This window comes from Equus quagga, unplaced genomic scaffold, assembly GCF_021613505.1.
Source record: "Equus quagga isolate Etosha38 unplaced genomic scaffold, UCLA_HA_Equagga_1.0 154_RagTag, whole genome shotgun sequence".
Lineage (NCBI taxonomy): Eukaryota > Metazoa > Chordata > Mammalia > Perissodactyla > Equidae > Equus > Equus quagga.
Window position 1 is genome coordinate 177,559 of NW_025796937.1, and position 18,838 is coordinate 196,396.

Sequence of the window (18,838 nt, forward strand, 5' to 3'; positions counted from 1 at the left end):
TCCAGGGCAGCTAACTAAAGATTCTGGAAAAGATTCTGGAAACGATTCCAGCAGCAAAGAAGGAAGAAGAGGAGATGTGAATTGATGCTGACAAGAGGATGGCTATGTTCATTGGGTTCATGATACAGAAATTATACATTAATTTCATTCATCTTATTAAAAGGTCCCATAGGGTAAGAAAAATTAATTGCATGCAGATTTTGTCTCAGTGACATTCCAGGAAGGGTGTGACAGATACATATGTAATTATAACCCAAGTGAGAAAGTGAGATGTGCCGTAAGAGAGGTATGGGTAAATTGCTGTAGGGGTTCTTCTGGCCACAGGGAGAACGAGGAGGAGCAAGGCACCTTCATGGAGCAAGTTGCATTTGTGGCTTTGAAGGATGAGAAGTATATGCGAGATAAGGATGAGTAACAGGATGGGCTGAAGGATTAGCAGAAAAACAGGCGCAGGGCCAGGTGATCAGTAGGGGAAATAGTAAAGAGTTAAGTTTTGCAAGCAAAGGGTGTGTGAAGGGGATCATGGGAACAAAGGGTGGCTGCAGTGGGGCCAGGCTAGAGTGTAGTCAGTAAATGACAGGTTCTTCAGAGATGTCATTTGGGTAGTAGCGAATGTGACCCTCCATAGTGGGGAGATACTGGAAGCAGCGAGACCAGTTAGGAGCTCCCTGTAAGAGTCTAGGCAAGAAATAATACCAGGGCATGAAGAGTGGGGAACTGATTGGAGAAAATTAGCAAATGACTAGACATGAAAGAGAAGGGAGGCTGGGGACTCAGTGATAACTCTGAGTTTTGAGCTGAGGACAGAAATAGTTGGAATGCTGAGACAGGAGGAACAGGATTGGGAAAAATCAAACTCCATTCGAGAAGCTTGTTTGGCCTTTGATTCAGTACTTTTGCTGAAGGTCATATGGCCAGACCTCTGTGCTGTCTTTCTTATCTGGAAGTGAGTGTGGTGCCTCTTGGGCATCCTCTCTCCTCTGTCCTATAGCTCCTTGGGAATCAGTGACTGAGGTCCTGACTGAAGGTAGATGCCTAGTTTTGTCAGTTTACAAGAAGAAAAACAAAATGTTGAGCAGAATAAACCATCCATTCTGTGATAAAATATTTATTAGATTTGTTAGACCTTGTTTGCATTACAGAGCTAAGTATAGGAATTAGAAAACTAAAAGGAAAAACAGCCCCATGTTTATTCTGCTCTGTGAAGTGTTCTTATTGGTGTCCTTTCCTGAGCTGTTTGCTGTCCACAGTTTTGGCTTATTCCATTTCCATCCTGTTCGTGGCCTTCTGGACGTTGAAGCTTCGCCTAGATTGAGATGATAATCTCTATTCTTTCACATGCTATTTTGTGTCCTGATTTTCTGTATTTCTAAATTTGGACCATTGTCTTTTATGTGCTCAAGAAGATGGAGGAATTTTAGGCAGGCAAGGAGTGAGTGGTTGGAGGCTATGGTCTGGAACGTGCCTTCTACACAAGAATCCCAGCCTGTATTCCCCAAACAAATATCCGGAGCAACTTTTCTCTATGTTCTGTAACATTGGAAATCACCCTATTTGTGGTAATATCCCTCAATGGTCAGCAAACTTTTTCTGGGGCCAGATAGTAAATATTTTAAATTTTGCCAGCCATACAGTCTCAGTTGCGTCTGTTCAGCCCTGCCATTGGAGTGCAAAGCAGCTGTAGACAATACATAAACCCTCAGCTGTGTTCCGATAAAACTTTATTTACAAAAGTAGGGGGCTGGATCTGGCCCGTGGACTGTGGTTTGTCTTCCCTCCGTCTTAGAGTGCTAAGTCACAGTGACTGGAAGATCGTATGTGAAAGCCCACAGTAAGCAAACACAGCAGCTTAGTTCTCCTGTGAAACTGGCAGTACCTCTGAAGATAGGGACCTTGCGTTTGATAATTATAGTTTTCTAAACCTTGTATATAGGAAGTGTCATCATCTGACCCAGCATTATAGCACGTATAATTTTATACACATACACACACTTTGTTATATTCTTTTTGAAGAACTTACCAAAATGGTGCATTTTTTAAATGAGGCATATGTTGTTCTAAGGTCTTTTTGGTATCCTGTGTTAAAAATAGTCTCTGGAATGAAAAACAAAAATGGATAGGCCAGCACTTAATTTCTAAGGAGTAAAGGCAAAAATACCTCAGCAAAGTTTCTTAAAAAGCCAGTGTTGGTTCGTTCAGAAACTGCGTACATGCCATAGGCCGGTCCCTGGATGGGGCTCTAGAGACGTGTTGTTGGAGAGGCCTCTGTTCCTGCCTCCTGGAGCTCCCCATCCAGCAGGATGGGCTGACTTTGAACTAAGTCCCGCAGATGTGATAAGAGTTACCAGGAGAAGCACAGAGATGCTAGAAAACATAACCACGGGGCAAGGTCCCTCGGATGTGGAGAAGGGAGGAGTATTATAGGAGGTCTTTACCGTCTCTCCAAGTTACTGACAAAAATAAGAGTGAGGTGGCCAAGAGATTGAAGGACAGGAAGAAAAAAGGGCCTGATTACTCACCTTCAAGATTTGAGTGTTGTGGATTCGCATGCTCATTTGTGAAGCCTAGAGAATTCCACTGTGTCGAGGAGCGGGGAGTGTGATGTCCCATGAAGCTGGAGAGGCAGGTTGGGGCCAGATCATGCCTCGTAGGACATACTAAGGAATCTACATATTTAAGGGCAGCAGGAAGCCAGAATTCTAAACAAAAAAGTGGCATAATCAGGTAGGTCTTCTGAAAATATCCCTCTGGCTGCGGTATGTTGATGGGTTTGGAGGAATACAAGAGTGGATGCAGGAAAAACAGGAGGCTATTGTAGAGGTTAAGGCAAGAAGAGGTGACAAGTAGAATCACAGATTTTGAGGTGGAATCAACAGGATGTGGTGACTGATTAAAATGTTGGGTGTTGAGAATAAGGGAGGTGGTAGTGATGTCATCCAGGTTTCTGGCCAGTGCACCTGTGCAGTACCATCTCTTGAAGTCAGGAATAGACTGCGGGTGCAGCTTGGAAGAGTCGGATTATCAGTTCTGAGTTGGACATTTGAGTTGGGGACATTGATTAGATAGTTGGATATGTGAGTCTGGAGCTCAGGAGAATGGTCTGGACCAAAGATAGACATTTGGGAATCATCAGGTATTAATGGTAATTGAAGCAAATAGGAACTAGTTCAGTAATTGGAGGGAGGGTAGGGGGTGGCCCAGCAGTTTCTGTTGCTTGTCCAGGGTCGATTCTGCTATAATACCATAACATCTCTCCCTTGTGCTTATGTTGAAGACTCCATTGAGACTCCTCAATTAAGGAGATTCTTCAGCAATTTTCTGACTCTTAAACAGTTCATTTGTAAATATAATCTTACATGGGGTGCCAACGTAAAAATAAAGCAGATAGAGCAGAGATGCTTAGGCTGAAGGGAGCATGGAAAATCTAGGACTGAGGCGCATCATTTCTCCCCTGCCTCCCTCTGGGCACGTTTGGAACCCCATGCCCAGCAGAGCACAGTCTGTAATGGAGGGGAGGAGCCTCCCGCCCTGAGGATGGTCTGCACATCTTTCTTTAAGGCTTTGAATTATCCAGGAAAGTGGCTCTAGCATCAAAGCAGTGTCTGGCGGCCTGTGACCCCTCCCCTGCTACAGACTGGAGAAGGCAGCCTCAGGACTGCCAGTTGCTTAGAAGACGAGCTGGAGCTTCAGAGCCAGTGCTTTGTTCCCCTTTGAGACACTTGCTTCACACCTATGATTCTTTCTTCCTCTTATACAAATACATCCTTTTGACACTCTTCTAGGTAAAGCTCAAACCTATGACAGGGCCGCTTGGGGCACGATTTTCTAGGTTTCAGTTTTATTTGTAGAGATTGACATTAGAAAAGATCTTCCACTGACTTTTACATTTGAGAGTCATGAGAGGAAGTCCTGAAGAATGCTCATGCATTGGCTCTTGGAAGGAGAGGAGTGGAAGTGCCTGTGTTTTTGCACAGCCCCGTAGGCACCAGTTTCCTTTGGGGCGGCCCCTTCTGGAGGGTGTGCTTATTACTTAGTCTGGTCTGAGTTGGGTCCTGTAACAGGGGTTACAATTTGTGTGTTGTAATGTGGATTTTGAAGACATTGAATCCTCCTGGACTTTCTAGGAGCTGAACAGCATAATGGGTGACTGTTGTGGGCATTAAATAAGTTAGTTTCTGTAAAGTGCTTAGAACAGTGCCTGCCCAAGTGCCATGTTTCTTGTTATGTTGGTGATCTTGTGATCTAGTCTGTGCGTTGTTAGGTCCCTTCTGCTTGCTGCTTTTTGGTCCTTCAACGACTCCTCTGGAACTCTGCCACCAACTGGGAGGGGTGAAAACTGAATTTTAATTATTTGTTAAGTCAGATTCCAAAAAAAAATTGAAGGACTAAGTTCTTAAATTATCTGGAGACTTCATAGAGAATCTTGAGGGGGCCACAGGCAGTGATCAGGTACAAGGCAGGGAAAAATGGTGCTAAAACCTAAGTGATGGAACTCGCTCTGCTTTAGAAGCTGCCCAGCTCTTGAAAAACTCTTAAGTGACAAGAATGTGGTGCTGACGTTCTATCACACTTTCCTGCCCTTTTTGGTGGACTTCACTCAGCTACAAGAGCAGAGTCCTAGAAAAGTCAAACTTCGAGAGGTCTTGTGGGGGCTTGCTCCCAGGTCACAGTAGTGGTGGAATATAGCCCCGGGCCAACATGCCCTCACCCTCAGCCCTCGTGCCACAGGCTCCATGTTCATGGAGCTGAATGATGTGTGGATCTTCTCTTTTTTTTAATCCCCTACCACATACACAGTGACACAGCTTCTCATTGTACAACATCAGAGCTATTTTTGGATGAGGTGCATCTCAAAAAGCATGACAGCTACATGAAAGTCAGAGCAACGCAGGTGACCCCCAGCCAGTTTTGTGGGTGGGATGGAAGCTTTCTTTTTGCCCCTCTAAATTTGATGTTTACTTTGGATTCATTTGATTCAAGGGGAAATGTTGCCTTAAGCTTCATCATTCCGTTATTTGGTTAAACAAATCTAAATTGTGGTCAGGGCCCTCAGTTTAGCCAGAATGTGCTTTGTTTTCTCTCCTCTGTTGAGCCTTGCTGGGTGCCAAGCACCGGGGTTAGATGCTTCTTTATGACATTATCTTCTTTAATCATCACAACCACCCTTGAAACTTGCTCCTGTCCCACTTTTAGTCAAGTTGACGTGCTCAAGGTCACACAGCTGCGAGTGGTTGAGCCTGAGTTCCGACCCAGGTCTAACTCCGCAGGGCACGTCCTTACTGTGCTGACTTCATACTTACCTACCTCCCCTCGTGTAAAAAAGATAGGTGTGAAAATACGGGGAAGGAAGAGGTGCTCAAACCTAAGGGGTGGTGGGGAAAGGAGAACCCAGCTTTTGTCCATGAATTGTTCATGGTGTTAGTCTCTTACGTAGACATTTTCTTTGAAGTAGGTTTTCTACATTCATTTAGATTACATCACTTTCAGATAGGTCACAACAGTTGTCTTCAGAGTGGCTTCTCTAAAAAGAACAGAAATCTGAGCATGCATACCTAAAGCAGTCTGAGCCTGTCTTTGGAATAGTTCTTCATAGTTGGCTTTCCTGAATCTGACATTAGTCTTGGAGTCTAGATTTTATTTTTTTTCTTTTTTCCTTTTAACCTTCCAGCTTGATCCTAGCTGTAATGAATTCACATTCTGCCTTACTTGAAAATGAATTTAAGGCAGCTTACAAAGATACATACAGTATCAGTGGAGGAATTCCGAATTGAGGGACGTGTAGGAGGAATATAGTAAAGCCCAGGCTGAGGGTAGCACATGAAATGCATACCGTCAACATTTGCCAGAGGTGGTCCACGGGTTTGGCTATGCCAGGGCATGAGAAGCACAACTCTTCCCTGTTTTCTGAGAACTGAGATCAGTTCTTCTAGTGGATCCGCAGTGCCCTTATAGTGAATAGACTGAATTTTTTAAGCTGTTTCTGATTATGTCACTCTGAACACCAGTGGCATCGCCCAAATATGACTCAGTAAAAGCAGTTGTAGGGTCCAAACCAATGAGGTCTGGTTACTGAGCGCTTTGCTTAATCGAAGAATATTTAGAACCGCCAAAGGAATGGATGGCCCACATGTTGTTTAGGCACTCAGTCTGACTGATTAGCTCTCACAGCTGGATTTCAAGTAGTAATGAACTGGAGATTGCACCTTTTCTTAGGTGTGCTGGTTGAGTAGTCATCTGCCCAAGCAGCAGCTGAGCTGGGGATATGGCCCGTGTGCTTTCTTGAAGTTGAAAGACCTAAGATACTTGTCCTATTATCTGTCCTGTGTCCCCACTGAGGTGAACTGAGGCAAGACTGAAGGTAGTATCAGAATTTATCTGAGAAGGAACTGGGTGCTCGTTGTCGTAGGTGTGTGTCTTAGGCCTCTCAGTTTTGGCAAGGAGTTTGAGTTGCACCTTCTTTTAACACACCTGAAGCTCCAGGTGTCTGTTGGTTAAATACAGATCCATCTGCTCTGTCAGGCAACCAGCCTGGGCTAAGGTGGATTTGTTCTCTATGGATTTTAGTGTGTGTGGTTCCACTGTAGAACAGTACCATTGGGGGAAGATGTTGAAAGCACTGGGTATGTGTTTGTTAAATCAGTGAGGGTGGTACCTTTAGATATTCCAACGAAAATATTTAGTAGACAATTGTAAGAAGGTCTAGAGCTTAGAAAACTATAGGAAAGGTAGAGATTTAGAAGTTTTTAGGTTTCTAAAACTGAAAACTCTTCAGGAGATGTGGATTTTAATCTAGAGTCTGCTATGATACTGTCCTGGGCTAGTCACTTTTCCAGGATTAGCAGCGCTTATTTGTAAAATAAGACTAGACTGTTGATCCCACAGGCCTCTTGCAACTCTGAAAAGTCATTCTAAAAAAGAGAAAACAGGGGCCGGCCCGGTGGTGCAGCAGTTAAGTTCACACATTCCACTTCCGCGGCCCCGGGGTTCACCAGTTCGGATCCCGGGTGCAAACATGGCACTGCTTGGCAAGCTGTGCTGTGGTAGGCGTCTCACATATAGAGTAGAGGAAGATGGGCACGGATGTTAGCTCAGGGCCAGTCTTCCTCAGCAAAAAGAGGAGGATTGGCAGCAGTTAGCTCAGGGCTAATCTTCTTCTTCAAAAAAAAAGAAAAAACGTTCTCTCAAAATTTGCTAGGCAGGTCTGTGTGGGGGAAAAAAAGACCCTCTAGTAATGGTTTAGGGTATATGGTGTCATGAAAGTACTGGATTTGTATATTAACATCCTTTTCACTCTCCAAATCAGTGATTTACTGTGTAGGGAATTAGAAATGGACCAGAGGCAGTTTCCCTGGATGTCATTATTTGGTATTAATAATTGGTCCTTCACCCCCACTCCAGTTTCCTTAAGTGAGCCTTATTTCTAACCTTCACCTTAGGTCTGTCAAGATGGAAGTCATGTGGCTGAGTCAGTGGAAATGTGAGCGTGGGTCAGGTGTTGGTATTTTTTTCTTGTCCCGAAGCCACCCAGTTGGTAATACTAGCAAATTTCAAATTGATAGTCTGTAAACAAGGTGCCGGAGGCACACGTGCAAACCCTGGAGCTGTGGAGGAGTGCGTGAGTACAGCCCATCTCCTGTTAGGCTAGTCTGCCCCCTGATGGTAGCTGCTTTTCGTCTGTATGCTGCAGAATTGAACATTTTCCTGCTTTGGAATGAGTTTCCAATGGTTAATCCATTACCACGAGCTTGGGATCTTAAAACAACAGACATTTATTCTGTCACAGTTCAGGAGGCCAGAAGTCTGAAATCAAGGTGTCGATAGGGCTGCACTCCCTTTGGAGGATCTAGGGGTGAATCTCTGCTCTGTCTCTGCCACCTTCTGGTGGCTGTTGAGTTTCTGCTTCTGTGGTCACACTGCCTCCTCTTCCGTCTGTGTGTGTCTGTATATCTCTTGTAAAGACACTTGTCGTCGTATTTAGAGGCTACCTGGATAATCTAGATGATCTTATCTCAAGATCCTTAATTACATCCATGAAGACCCTTTTTCCAAATTAGGTTACATTCATCAGTTCCAGGGATTTCACGTGGATATATTTGGGGTTGGAGGGGCCCACCATTCAGCTCACTACAGGTCAGTACAGGTGGTTAGTGCCTTTTCTCTCCATTTTCTCTGGATCTTTAAATTCCCACTGCTGTTTACTCTATTCTGTGTGAACCAGTGTTCCTTTTCATTCCAGTTGGTGGGCTGCGTGGAGACGGCTTGCACCAAGGTCCACCAAGGGGCTGCTCAGTTACATAGCTGCTTCCTTATTTGTGTTGAACATTGATTGTGTTATTTTCAAATAGCCTTTAGTTTTTTTATGGGGAAAAATTGTAGCAAAGATTTTGAGTAGTGTTAAAATTTGTAAAAAATGGAAAACTTGACAGCTTAAGTACTAAATTGCACTTAGCTAGGAGTGCAAGTCATTAGCAGTAACGTTTCATTTGTAAAATGTAGATAATAAAAGTAAATTAAAGATTTCTGTTTTAAGGCTGTCTTTAATTGTTGCTCTTCATTTCTCTGCAGGTCTTTTAGATAACCCTGAGCTTCGTGTGGTCCTTGTATTTGGCTATAATTGCTGTAAGGCGGGAGCCAGTAATTATCTGCAGAGAGTCGTAAGCACTTTCAGTGATATGAATGTCATCTTGGCTGGAGGCCAGGTGGACAACCTGGCATCGCTGACCTCTGAAAAGTATGTCTGATTTCCTCTGTTCATGGTGGGAAATGTTCTCAGGTTTTTGTTACCTTGGGTTTCTTAAAAACATGTTTAAAGAATTGCCAAGGTAACAGTTCATTCCATTTTGCAACAGACATAGGTTGAGGGCTTACTCAACATAATTCTGCTTATAGTTGATGAAATTTATATATGTTGTCTCTTAAGAATTTATTCCTAGGTGGACTCATACTGTCCTCAAAATTGATTTTCAGCGATATCTACTGCTGTCTCCCTTGACAGCTCTGTGCTTTGTCACTGCAGTGCGGTACTTCTTCTCTAGTTCTGTTTCCTCCTCTAAAGAAAATGCATGGTTAAACAGCAAATCTTTATGGTAAAACTTCTCAGAGCTTCTCTGATATGCTTAGTGCTTTGGAAGTCTTCTAGAAGGGAGATAATATTACCATCTGTGGCAGTCCTCAAATCTGTTTGGTCACAAAACCTTTTTTTCTGTGGAGCATCTTGCCGGTGTACTAGTATTACTTGTAACACTTTTTTGAAATTCTGTACTAGATCTATTGAAAGGCTTTTTCAAGCTCAAAAATTGAGCATCTTTGATTTTGTTACTAAGGCTTTTGCTTTCAAAGATAAAAAATATCTTCTGTGTCTTGGGGGCCATTACTCCCTTTCCTTTTTTTTTTTTTTTTTTTTAAAGATTTTTTTTTTTTTTTTTTTTCTCCCCAAAGCCCCCCGGTACATAGTTGTGTATTCTTCGGTGTGGGTTCTTCTAGTTGTGGCATGTGGGACGCTGCCTCAGCGTGGTCTGATGAGCAGTGCCATGTCCACGCCCAGGATTCGAACTAACGAAACACTGGGCCGCCTGCAGCGGAGCGTGCTAACTTAACCACTTGGCCACGGGGCCAGCCCCCTTTCCTTTTTTTTTTTTAAAGATTTTATTTTTTCTTTTTCTCCCCAAAGCCCCCCGGTACATAGTTGTGTATTCTTGGTTGTGGGTCCTCCTAGTTGTGGCATGTGGGATGCTGCCTCAGCATGGCCTGATGAGCAGTGCCATGTCCACGTCCAGGATTCGAACCGGTGAAGCCCTGGGCCGCCACAGCGGAGTGCATGAACCTAACCACTCGGCCATGGGGCCAGCCCCACTCCCTTTCCATTTTTAATGAAAGTATATAGTATTTTGAGTTTGAGCTAATTAAGTGGACATAAACTGTTTTCAAAAGCAGGAAAATGAGGCTCCCCTCTCTCCCAAATGCTTCCTGCCAACACTAGTATTTGTTTCTCACTATATTTATGTTTAGTATTGGGATCCTGGAGTGGTGATGTGGAGACAGACTGTTAGAAATCAGTATCTTTAAGAGCAGTGTAAATCATCCGAGTTATAATCTCCCTCCTGGTAGTCTCGACCGATGGATCAGGGAAAGCAAATAGCTCAGTCAAGGTCCCTGGACTGCCAGCAAGGAAGAAGGGAGGAAAGCCAAGTGCATTAAATTCCAAGCAGCAGGATATCAAACATTGGATTTCATGCATAAATACACCTAATTCTTGGTAGTGATCTGTGGGTTATTTCCCTTCTTGCAAAATTTTCCGTGTCCTTGCTTTAACCTTTAAATTGTATACAGATAGGGCAGTGGTGATTTAACATACAGTTTACCTTTGAAATGTCAATCTCTCACTCAGACATAACATCCGAGGTGCTAGCCTGTTAGCATGGCTGTCTATATATCATCTACTTTTTATACCTAATATGGGAAATATACTCTCAAAAATTATTGCCCCTTATATGACACATGAATGTTAATGTGGTCTTCATACTGTTCATTGGTAAGATAAGCCATTGAGTAAATCAGTGCTCCATTTAATGGTGTCCAGATACTAGCCACTGTGTTCCCCCCACCCCCCAGAAAGACAGGTAAATAATTCCTTGAGGCAAGAGATTGACAACACATATTGCAACTGTATACCAAAGAGGAAATGTAATAAGTTAAAGGAGCAGCAGAGGACTGGAGAAGATGGATTCTGCCCTCTAGAAACTGGTTTTGCCACTAGCTAGCCTTATTATCTTGGTCACTTAAGCTTTTTTTTTGTTTGAGGAAGATTGGCCCTGAGCTGATGTCTGTTGCAAATCTCTCTATTTTGTATGTGGGACTCTGCCAGAGCATGGTTTGATGAGCAGTGTGTGTGTAGGTTCACACCCAGGATCCAAACCCGCCAACTCTGGGCTGCTGAAGTGGAGTGTGTGAACCTAACCACTGTGCCACTGGGCCAGCCCCTCACTTAAGCTTTTTGACTCTTGGTTTCTCGTTAATCTTGCCCATTTCATAGATGTTGGTAAACATGATAGAAGTGTAAGGTACTTAACTTGTTTTTCCCCAGTGGGTATTCACTATATTGTGCTTTATAACTTTATTGACACTTTATTTGTATATTCTTTAGTAAGGATAGAATATTTCATTAAAAAATACCAGTCAAATACATACAAAAAGAAAACACGTGTTTCTTTAGGTTAAGCTCAATTCTAGACTCAAACAATAAAGAAGACACAGCAATGTAACGTATTTCTTTATGGACCAAACAACATAAAGCTAAAACTTCTGGAGTTATAGGTTCTTAATAAAATTACCCTCCGTGATTGAATATTTAATACACCTCTGTTAGAATTTGACAACTCAGGTAGTGTAAAAAAAGATACCAAAGATGTCAATAATGCCAAAAAGCTTCATCTAGTAGATATCATGTGTATATGAATAAAAGTGTAAGGTTTCTTTTGAAGAAGTGAGAAAGGTAAGGATACTCTATACAACCATCTAAAAACCCAGGATAGGTTTCAGAAATCTTTGCGGAGCTACATTTGCCCTTTTCTATTTGTGACTGAAAAAATAGTTGCTTACTTCTCTATAGATCTGCCTTCTGTATTCTTTTAATGTATTAATTTCAATAGTTTAATTTTTAACCTTATTAATGCTCCTGTTATCTGGCAGAGTAAGCCTTGGACTAACTGTAAGCTGTTAAAGGCAGCAGCTCCCAACCAGTGAATCAGGACGGTGTTTTTCTTTTACACTTTAAAATTTAAATTTTGTTTCATGATACATCACCACGTTTCTCATGTAATTTTCTAGGAACCCTCTGGATATTGATGCCACAGGTGTGGTTGGACTGTCATTTAGCGGACACCGAATTCAGAGCGCCACAGTGCTTCTCAACGAGGATGTCAATGATGAGAAGACTGCTGAGGCTGCGATGCAGCGCCTCAAAGCAGCCAATATTCCAGAACAGAACACCATTGGCTTCATGTTTGCATGCGTTGGCAGGGGCTTTCAGTATTACAGAGCCAAGGGGAATGTTGAGGCTGATGCATTTAGAAAGTTTTTTCCTAGTGTTCCTTTATTTGGCTTCTTTGGAAATGGAGAAATTGGCTGTGATCGCATAGTCACTGGGAACTTTATATTGAAGAAATGTAATGAAGTAAAGGATGATGATCTGTTTCATAGCTATACAACAATAATGGCACTGATTCATCTTGGGTCAACTAAATAAAGCCACCTGCAAAGTGGCTTTTGCAGTGTAACTTTTGGGCTCTGCCTTTTCCAGAAAATGGAAACTTGGGATATGTGTATTTTAAACAAAAATAACTTTATATGGATCTGTTTTGTAGCTTTGATGCTCTAATGATTACACTGGGGGTAGTTTTTAAGATATTAGATGGAGGACAACTTTTTACATATCATAATGCAGGCCTAGAGTTGAGAGCTTTTGCATCAGGTACAAGCAAACTGATCATGGCTATATTGCATCAGATTATTATTGCACAGTAGCTGCTGTGTAATGTGACTTTAAATAGTCTCCTGCATAGGAAGATTGAAAGAAGATTCATCAATAGGATGGAGGTTTAAGACGTTCCATGACTACTTCTGCATTGTTAGAGGATCTTTTGGCAGAATCATGAAGACTTTTTTTTCTCCCTTAATAAAGGAGAAAAATTACACAGATGGCTTGAGAAATCTTTCTCTGCTTTATAATTTTACCAGTTTTTTCAGAAGCTGTAACAAAATTATTACCGACTTTTTACTTATTTGATAAAAATTAACTATTTTTGTTTTAGTACTCTGCAGTTGCTGAGTCAAATAAATTGCCAAGACGAATCAGTATTATTTCATAAAAAAAATTTTTCCTTTTCTGTCAATAAAAAAATTACAAGAGAAAATCATTTTCACCTAGTTCTGGGTAGCTAATTGGCAGACCAGACAATTACATCACCTTATTTTGGTTTTATACCAATAAAACGTACCTTGGAACTCATTCAGAGATAGTGTTTTGTATTGTATTACTTTTGGTGAGTGAAGGAAGGAAGTAAACTAATCCTTTAGAAAAGTAAACCCAGCATAGTAGGTATTTGTCAGCTAGTAAGTCCTGGCATATTCTCAGTAGAACCATTTTCAAATTTGAATTTCTAATTATGCAAGCATCTAAATGAGCTATGTCCAGAGAACACCAGTTTCCCCGCGGTATCCATTCTTTCCTTTTCATCTAGTGATAGAACCTTTGGTTTTCAGTTAGGCACAGACATTCTCCTGGAACAAAGACTACCTTTCTCAGTCTCTCGAAAGTATGACTGTTCTGGTTGGTGAACTGTGAGCGGAAATATGTGTCCTTCAAAATGGTGTGACCGTTTTTTTTGCCCTTTCTCAATCTTGTTACTTGGAAGTGGATCTGGTAGTGAGGCAGCCTGGACTCTAGAGAAGAGGCAGCGCTCTACTGTGGAAGAGAACCACACGGAAGGATCCTGGGTTGCTGTGTAATTTTGTTGAAGTGCTACTACCATAACCAGCCTGGACTGCCTACCTCCAGATTGTTTTACAAGACAGAAATTAATATCAATCTTGCCTAAGCCACTTTTTTCCCCAGGTCTTTGTTACAGGATATCTTTATATTAGCATATTCTACCTAATACAGTATGATATAACTAATGTATGGCACTTTGGTAAAGGTCAGTGGTTCTAACAAAATGGGTAGAAAACTTGCAAGGTAAGTGAAATTAAATGTATTAACATTCCTGCTTTTCTTTTTTTAATCATTTTTCTCCCAATTTTTACCTTAAAAGATTTTTCTCTGTTTACATATATGATAAAAATACTTGTCTTGTGTATTTGTGGTTATCCTAAATCTTAGTTCCTGAAGAAGGTCCAAAGAAAAAGTTTATCATAGAACTTTTAGTCTGTGAATGTTAATATTTAGTCATTTTTATTTAGCTATTAACTTTTCTATTTGACATTAGTACCCATTATCAAGTAGACAGTGCCTGAAAATTCGAGTCCTTGAATATGTTTACATAGCTCATAAGGAAAATACTTCATAAATTTTCTTTGTCCCTGATATTAACCAGAGTTGGTTGAATAGTTAGAGGAGAAAGGATTTTAAAAACTGAGAATATGAACAAAATGAGCCTGAGGATTGAATGAGTTTATTTTTTCAAATTAATACTCATAAAATGTTTTATTACTTCTCAAAGGAGAGCCTGCTGCAGGGTCATTTCATACAATATTTGAAGTTAACATAGGGTTCTTTTTTTTTTTTTTTTTTTACAGCTGAGCCTTTGGGGCTTGTTATGAACAATAAGTTCATTTGGCTACAAGGTTGTAACCTTGGTACAGAATAGAAGGGGGAGAAGTTAACCCAATAGAAATGAGTAGTACTGATAAAAACGAAAGTCATCTGCCCTGCCTCCCAGAGGCCTTGATGTTGCGTGGAAGGGGAATAGTAGTTTAACCAAATTTAAAATGAAATAACTAATTTACTACAATTTTGAAAGGCTTGTCTTAGACAAAAGCAAGCATTAAGGGAATAATTACTGTTTCAGCTAAAAATATACGAAGTGCCTAGAAATGGTAACCATTGTAGTCAGTCGTGAAACTGGGAAAATGATCACGCGAAAAAACTGATGTGAGCACAAAGAGAAGTAAAGATGTACCTTTCATGTCTTCACACTAAACTGCCTTCTCTTGCGTGATAGTCAGATTTATAGGACGGTTTGATCAAGACATTTAAAAATACTGATTTCCTTTATATGCTTTCAAAGCAAAATCTTTGCACAGCTGCAATTTGTTTTGTAAAAGTGCTGTCAAGGAATCTATTTCCGTTCCCTTTTATTCAAGTAGAACTAAACTCTTTATAAGCCAAGTAACAATCTAAGGAAGAGGAGGGAAGGTAGGCCTTGGGATTAAGACCTGGAAATAGACACCGTGCACACTGATATAATTAATAATCTACTGTGACCTATATTAATGAAGGGGGGGTCCAGTAGGTCACTTCACTAATACATTTCTCTCCACTTTGGTTACATATTGGCACATGTACCAACTTCTCAATCTAGTACGACAAGACAGGCCAGATAGGAAAAGTTTTGCCACTGATTTTGATTGTCAACTTAATACAATGAACATGCAGAGAATGTAAAATAAACTACAAATCTGAGAATTCTCTATTCATTCTGCAGAAAGTTTTAAGAAAAAAAATCGACTTTTGTCGTTTTCTGCCGACACAGTCTAACTCAGATTAGCACCACCATAAATTCCATTTTACTGGAAACAGAAGACTCTAATTTGATTGGAAATTATGAAGTTTTTAGATGACTGACTTGATTTCACCTGTAGAAACTGGGTGTGCGTCTGCTTAGTGAAAATCCTAAAATAACAGAACATAGTCAGCATTAGTTAAACATCCTTGTTAAATGAACAAAATTAATATCTATACTATGGAAAGAATGTTATCAGAAGTTATTTTAGTATTTTAAAGAACAGTCAAATATTTGTAAGACATATTATTTTTGTTTTATATATTTCATTTCTGCCTTACACCACAATGAGACAGGTTACAAGAATATATGCTACTATAAAGTGGAAAACATTGGCAGAAACCAATAAACTTCATTTAATGTTTTGGTACCAAGAGTGTATGGAGCATTTTCATTTCATAACAGTTTGTATAAAAGTTATTGTTCTCTAGTGACTGTCATCACAGCCAGCAAAAGAGGCAAGATTGGGGCCAGCCTGGTGGCACAGCGGTTAAGTTCACACATTCTGCTTTGGCGGGCTGGGGTTTGCTGGTTCCAATCCCAGATGCGGACCTATGCACCACTTGTCAAGCCATGCTGTGGCAGGCATCCCTTATATAAAGTAGAGGAGGATGGGCATGGATGTTAGCTCAGGGGTGGTTTTCCTAAAAAAAAAAAAAGAGACAAGATTGGTAATTACAAGAAATTGGAAGAAAATATATTCATTAATTTTAAATGCAAACTATCAGAATAAGAATTTTGAGACCTTTTTTTTTAACATTTACACAATATTTCCAAGTCTGACTAACCAAAATTCAATCACCGTACATGTATCTAAAACATACTCTGTTCAAAGCTTTGTCATGACACTAGAATTGCAAATAGGAATACAACAGCTGACCTGAGTTGACACCAGCAAAATGGTGGACTAGGACTCTCCAAAGCTCTTGTTCCCCCACAGAAACATTGGAGGAAACAAAAAGAAAACCAGCAACTGGATGAACCAACTTCATTGGAGCTCTGGAAAGCAGTCAAAGGTTTACAGCAACCAAGACAGTGCCCAGTGAAGAAAAACCATCTTCAAAACGGTAGGAGAATTTTATGATGTTTTTACTCGTCCTTGCCCCAATGCAGTGGCAGTCTTATTCTTGAAGTGGCAGAAGCGTGGTTCTCAGTTCCCTCTCAAACCAGAGGAGGCAGAATAGACTTTATTTGCAAATTCTTGTGTATGTCTTTTCTGTTCTGTCTGGGGGGGTACCTGAAAGACTGACTCAAGGTGCTCATCTTTGTTTTGCATAACTTGTAAATCAGGAATAGTGGTGGGCACTGCTTGTAAAGGTGCAAGGTAACTACAGACTCATAGACACCTAGGGCAAGAGATAAGATATAGCCTGTAAGGCCCAAAGGAGAAGCAGGGGTGAGATTTTTAGGAAATTGGACATTGAAAAGCAGCTGTACATGGGGGTGGATTTAGAATGCCACATGCATGCCCAGGCAAAACACATACTCAGAAAAGATCTAAGACCTTAAGCTTTCACCTTGGTCTGATCCCTAGGCTTGGAGCAAGCCTAGCTAAAGAACTGCAGGAGTGTCCTAGCACCCAGCTATTCTGGAAAGACAAGGAGAACTGGTGTTCAAGGAAATCTCTGTCAAAACAGCTGGACATCAGAGAAAAGTAACAGACTTCAGTGATCACACAACAAGGAAAAGACTTTGTAAAAATAGTTTGGAAAAGTCTCAAAACAGATGGGCAACAGCCTTCAGCAATCAAAAAAAAGTGGTGAACCCTGGGGATAGGGAAGAATCTTATAGCCAGAATTACTATATTATAAAGTGAAATGCCTGATTTTTGACAAGAAAAAAATTGCAAAGCATACAAAGAAGTAGAAACAAGGCCTATTCAAAGGAACAGAAAGTGGCCCTGAGGAAGCCCACACATTGGACTTAGAAAAAGACTTTGAAATATGCCCAGAGAACTAAAGGAAATCAGGAAAATGATGTATAAAATGAGAACATCAACAAAGAGAAATATAAAAAGGAACCAAATTCTGCAGCAAAAAGGTACAGTAATAAAATATTTACTAGAGGGGTTCAACAGCAGATTTGAGCAGGCAAAAGAACTCATCAGCAAACCTGAAGACCAGACAGTTGAAATTACTGTGTCTGAGGAGGAGAAAAATAGTAAACAGAACCTAAGGGACTTGTAAGACACCATCAAATCGAACAGGGAGCATGTTACGGGAGTCCCAGAAAGAAGAGAAAGCTGCATAGAGATTATTTGAAGAAATAATGGCAAGAAGCTTGCCAAATTTGATTCAAGACATTAATGTCCCTATCAAGAAGCTCAGTGAATTCCAAAGAGGGTGAAGTCAAAGACGCACATCAAGACACATTGTAATCAAACTATCCAAAGCTAAAGAGAGAGAATCTTGAAAGCAGCAAGAATGAAGAGACTCATTACATAGATTACAGTAGTCTTCCCTTATCTGTAGGGGATACATTCCAAGATCCCCAATGGATGCCTGAAACCACAGATAGTACTGAGCCCTATATATTATGTTTTTTTCCTATACATACATAAAGCTATTATAAAGTTTAATTTACAAATTAGGCACAGTATGAGATGAACAACAATAAAATAGAACAATTATAACAATATACTGTAGTAAAAGTAACTGTAGGTCTTTGCAACCTCAGCATATGATTTTTTTCTTACCTTATTGAGAAATTTCACCTTTTCACTTAAAGGAACCACTTTTTTTACTTTTAGATTGGCTCCTGAGCTAACAACTCTTGCCAATCTTTTTTTTTTTTCTTTATTCTTCTCCCCAAAGCCCCCGGTACGTAGTTGTATATTCTAGCTGTGAGTGCCTCTGGTTGTGCTATGTGGGATGCTGCCTCAGCATGGCCTGATGAGCAGTGCCATGTCTGCGTCCAGGACCCGAGCAGGTGAAACCCTGGGCCACTGAAGCGGAGTGCGTGAACTTAACCACTCAGCCACAGGAGCAGCCCCTAAAGGAAGCACTTTATGGCTGGCTTCTCTTTGGCATATCTGAAATGCCAGCATCACTACCCTTGTGCTTTGGGGCCATTATTAAATAAGAGTTACTTGAACACAAGCTCTGTGATACCGTGACAGTTGATCTGATAACCAAGATGGCTACTAAGTGACTGATGGGCAGGTCACATTCACAGCATGGATATGCCAGACAAAGGGATGATTCACATCCTGGGCAGGACAGCATGAAATTTCATCATGCTATTCACTCAGAACAGCACAAAACTTAAAACTTAGAAATTGTTTATTTCTGGAATTTTCCATGTAATATTTTTGGACCATAGTTGACTGTGGGTAACTGAAACTGTGGATGAGGGGGGACTACTGTGTCAGATTTCTCTCCAGAAACCTTGGAAGTCAAAAGGCAGTGGTTTGATAAATTCAAAGTGCTAAAAGAAAAAAACTCAACCAAAAATCTTACATCTGGAAAAACTTCAGAAACGGGAGAAATTAAAACATCACCAGATAAGCAAAAGCTGAAGGAGACTGATTCCACTAGATCTGCCCTGCAAGAAATGCTAAA

The 18,838-nt window shown here is 40.9% G+C and overlaps 1 protein-coding gene and 1 long non-coding RNA gene across 5 annotated transcripts in view; one reads left to right on the top strand and one right to left on the bottom strand.

Annotated features, from left to right (window-relative positions):
• LOC124233145 (F-box only protein 22-like) overlaps nt 1-12,275 on the top strand; it is a 31,177-nt gene extending 18,902 nt beyond the window's left edge. Inside the window, exons 6-7 of the mRNA XM_046650287.1 lie at nt 8,566-8,731; nt 11,827-12,275. Coding sequence (XP_046506243.1) covers nt 8,566-8,731; nt 11,827-12,244 — 584 coding nt within the window. The 3' untranslated portion in view covers nt 12,245-12,275. The remainder of the gene's footprint in view (nt 1-8,565; nt 8,732-11,826) is intronic.
• A 3,607-nt stretch (nt 12,276-15,882) lies between these two features.
• The window catches only part of LOC124233152 (uncharacterized), a 118,554-nt gene continuing 115,598 nt past the window's right edge, over nt 15,883-18,838 (bottom strand). For all 4 annotated transcript variants that reach the window (XR_006886990.1, XR_006886987.1, XR_006886986.1 and 1 more), the window contains one exon: nt 15,883-15,922. This is a non-coding gene — a long non-coding RNA (uncharacterized LOC124233152). The remainder of the gene's footprint in view (nt 15,923-18,838) is intronic.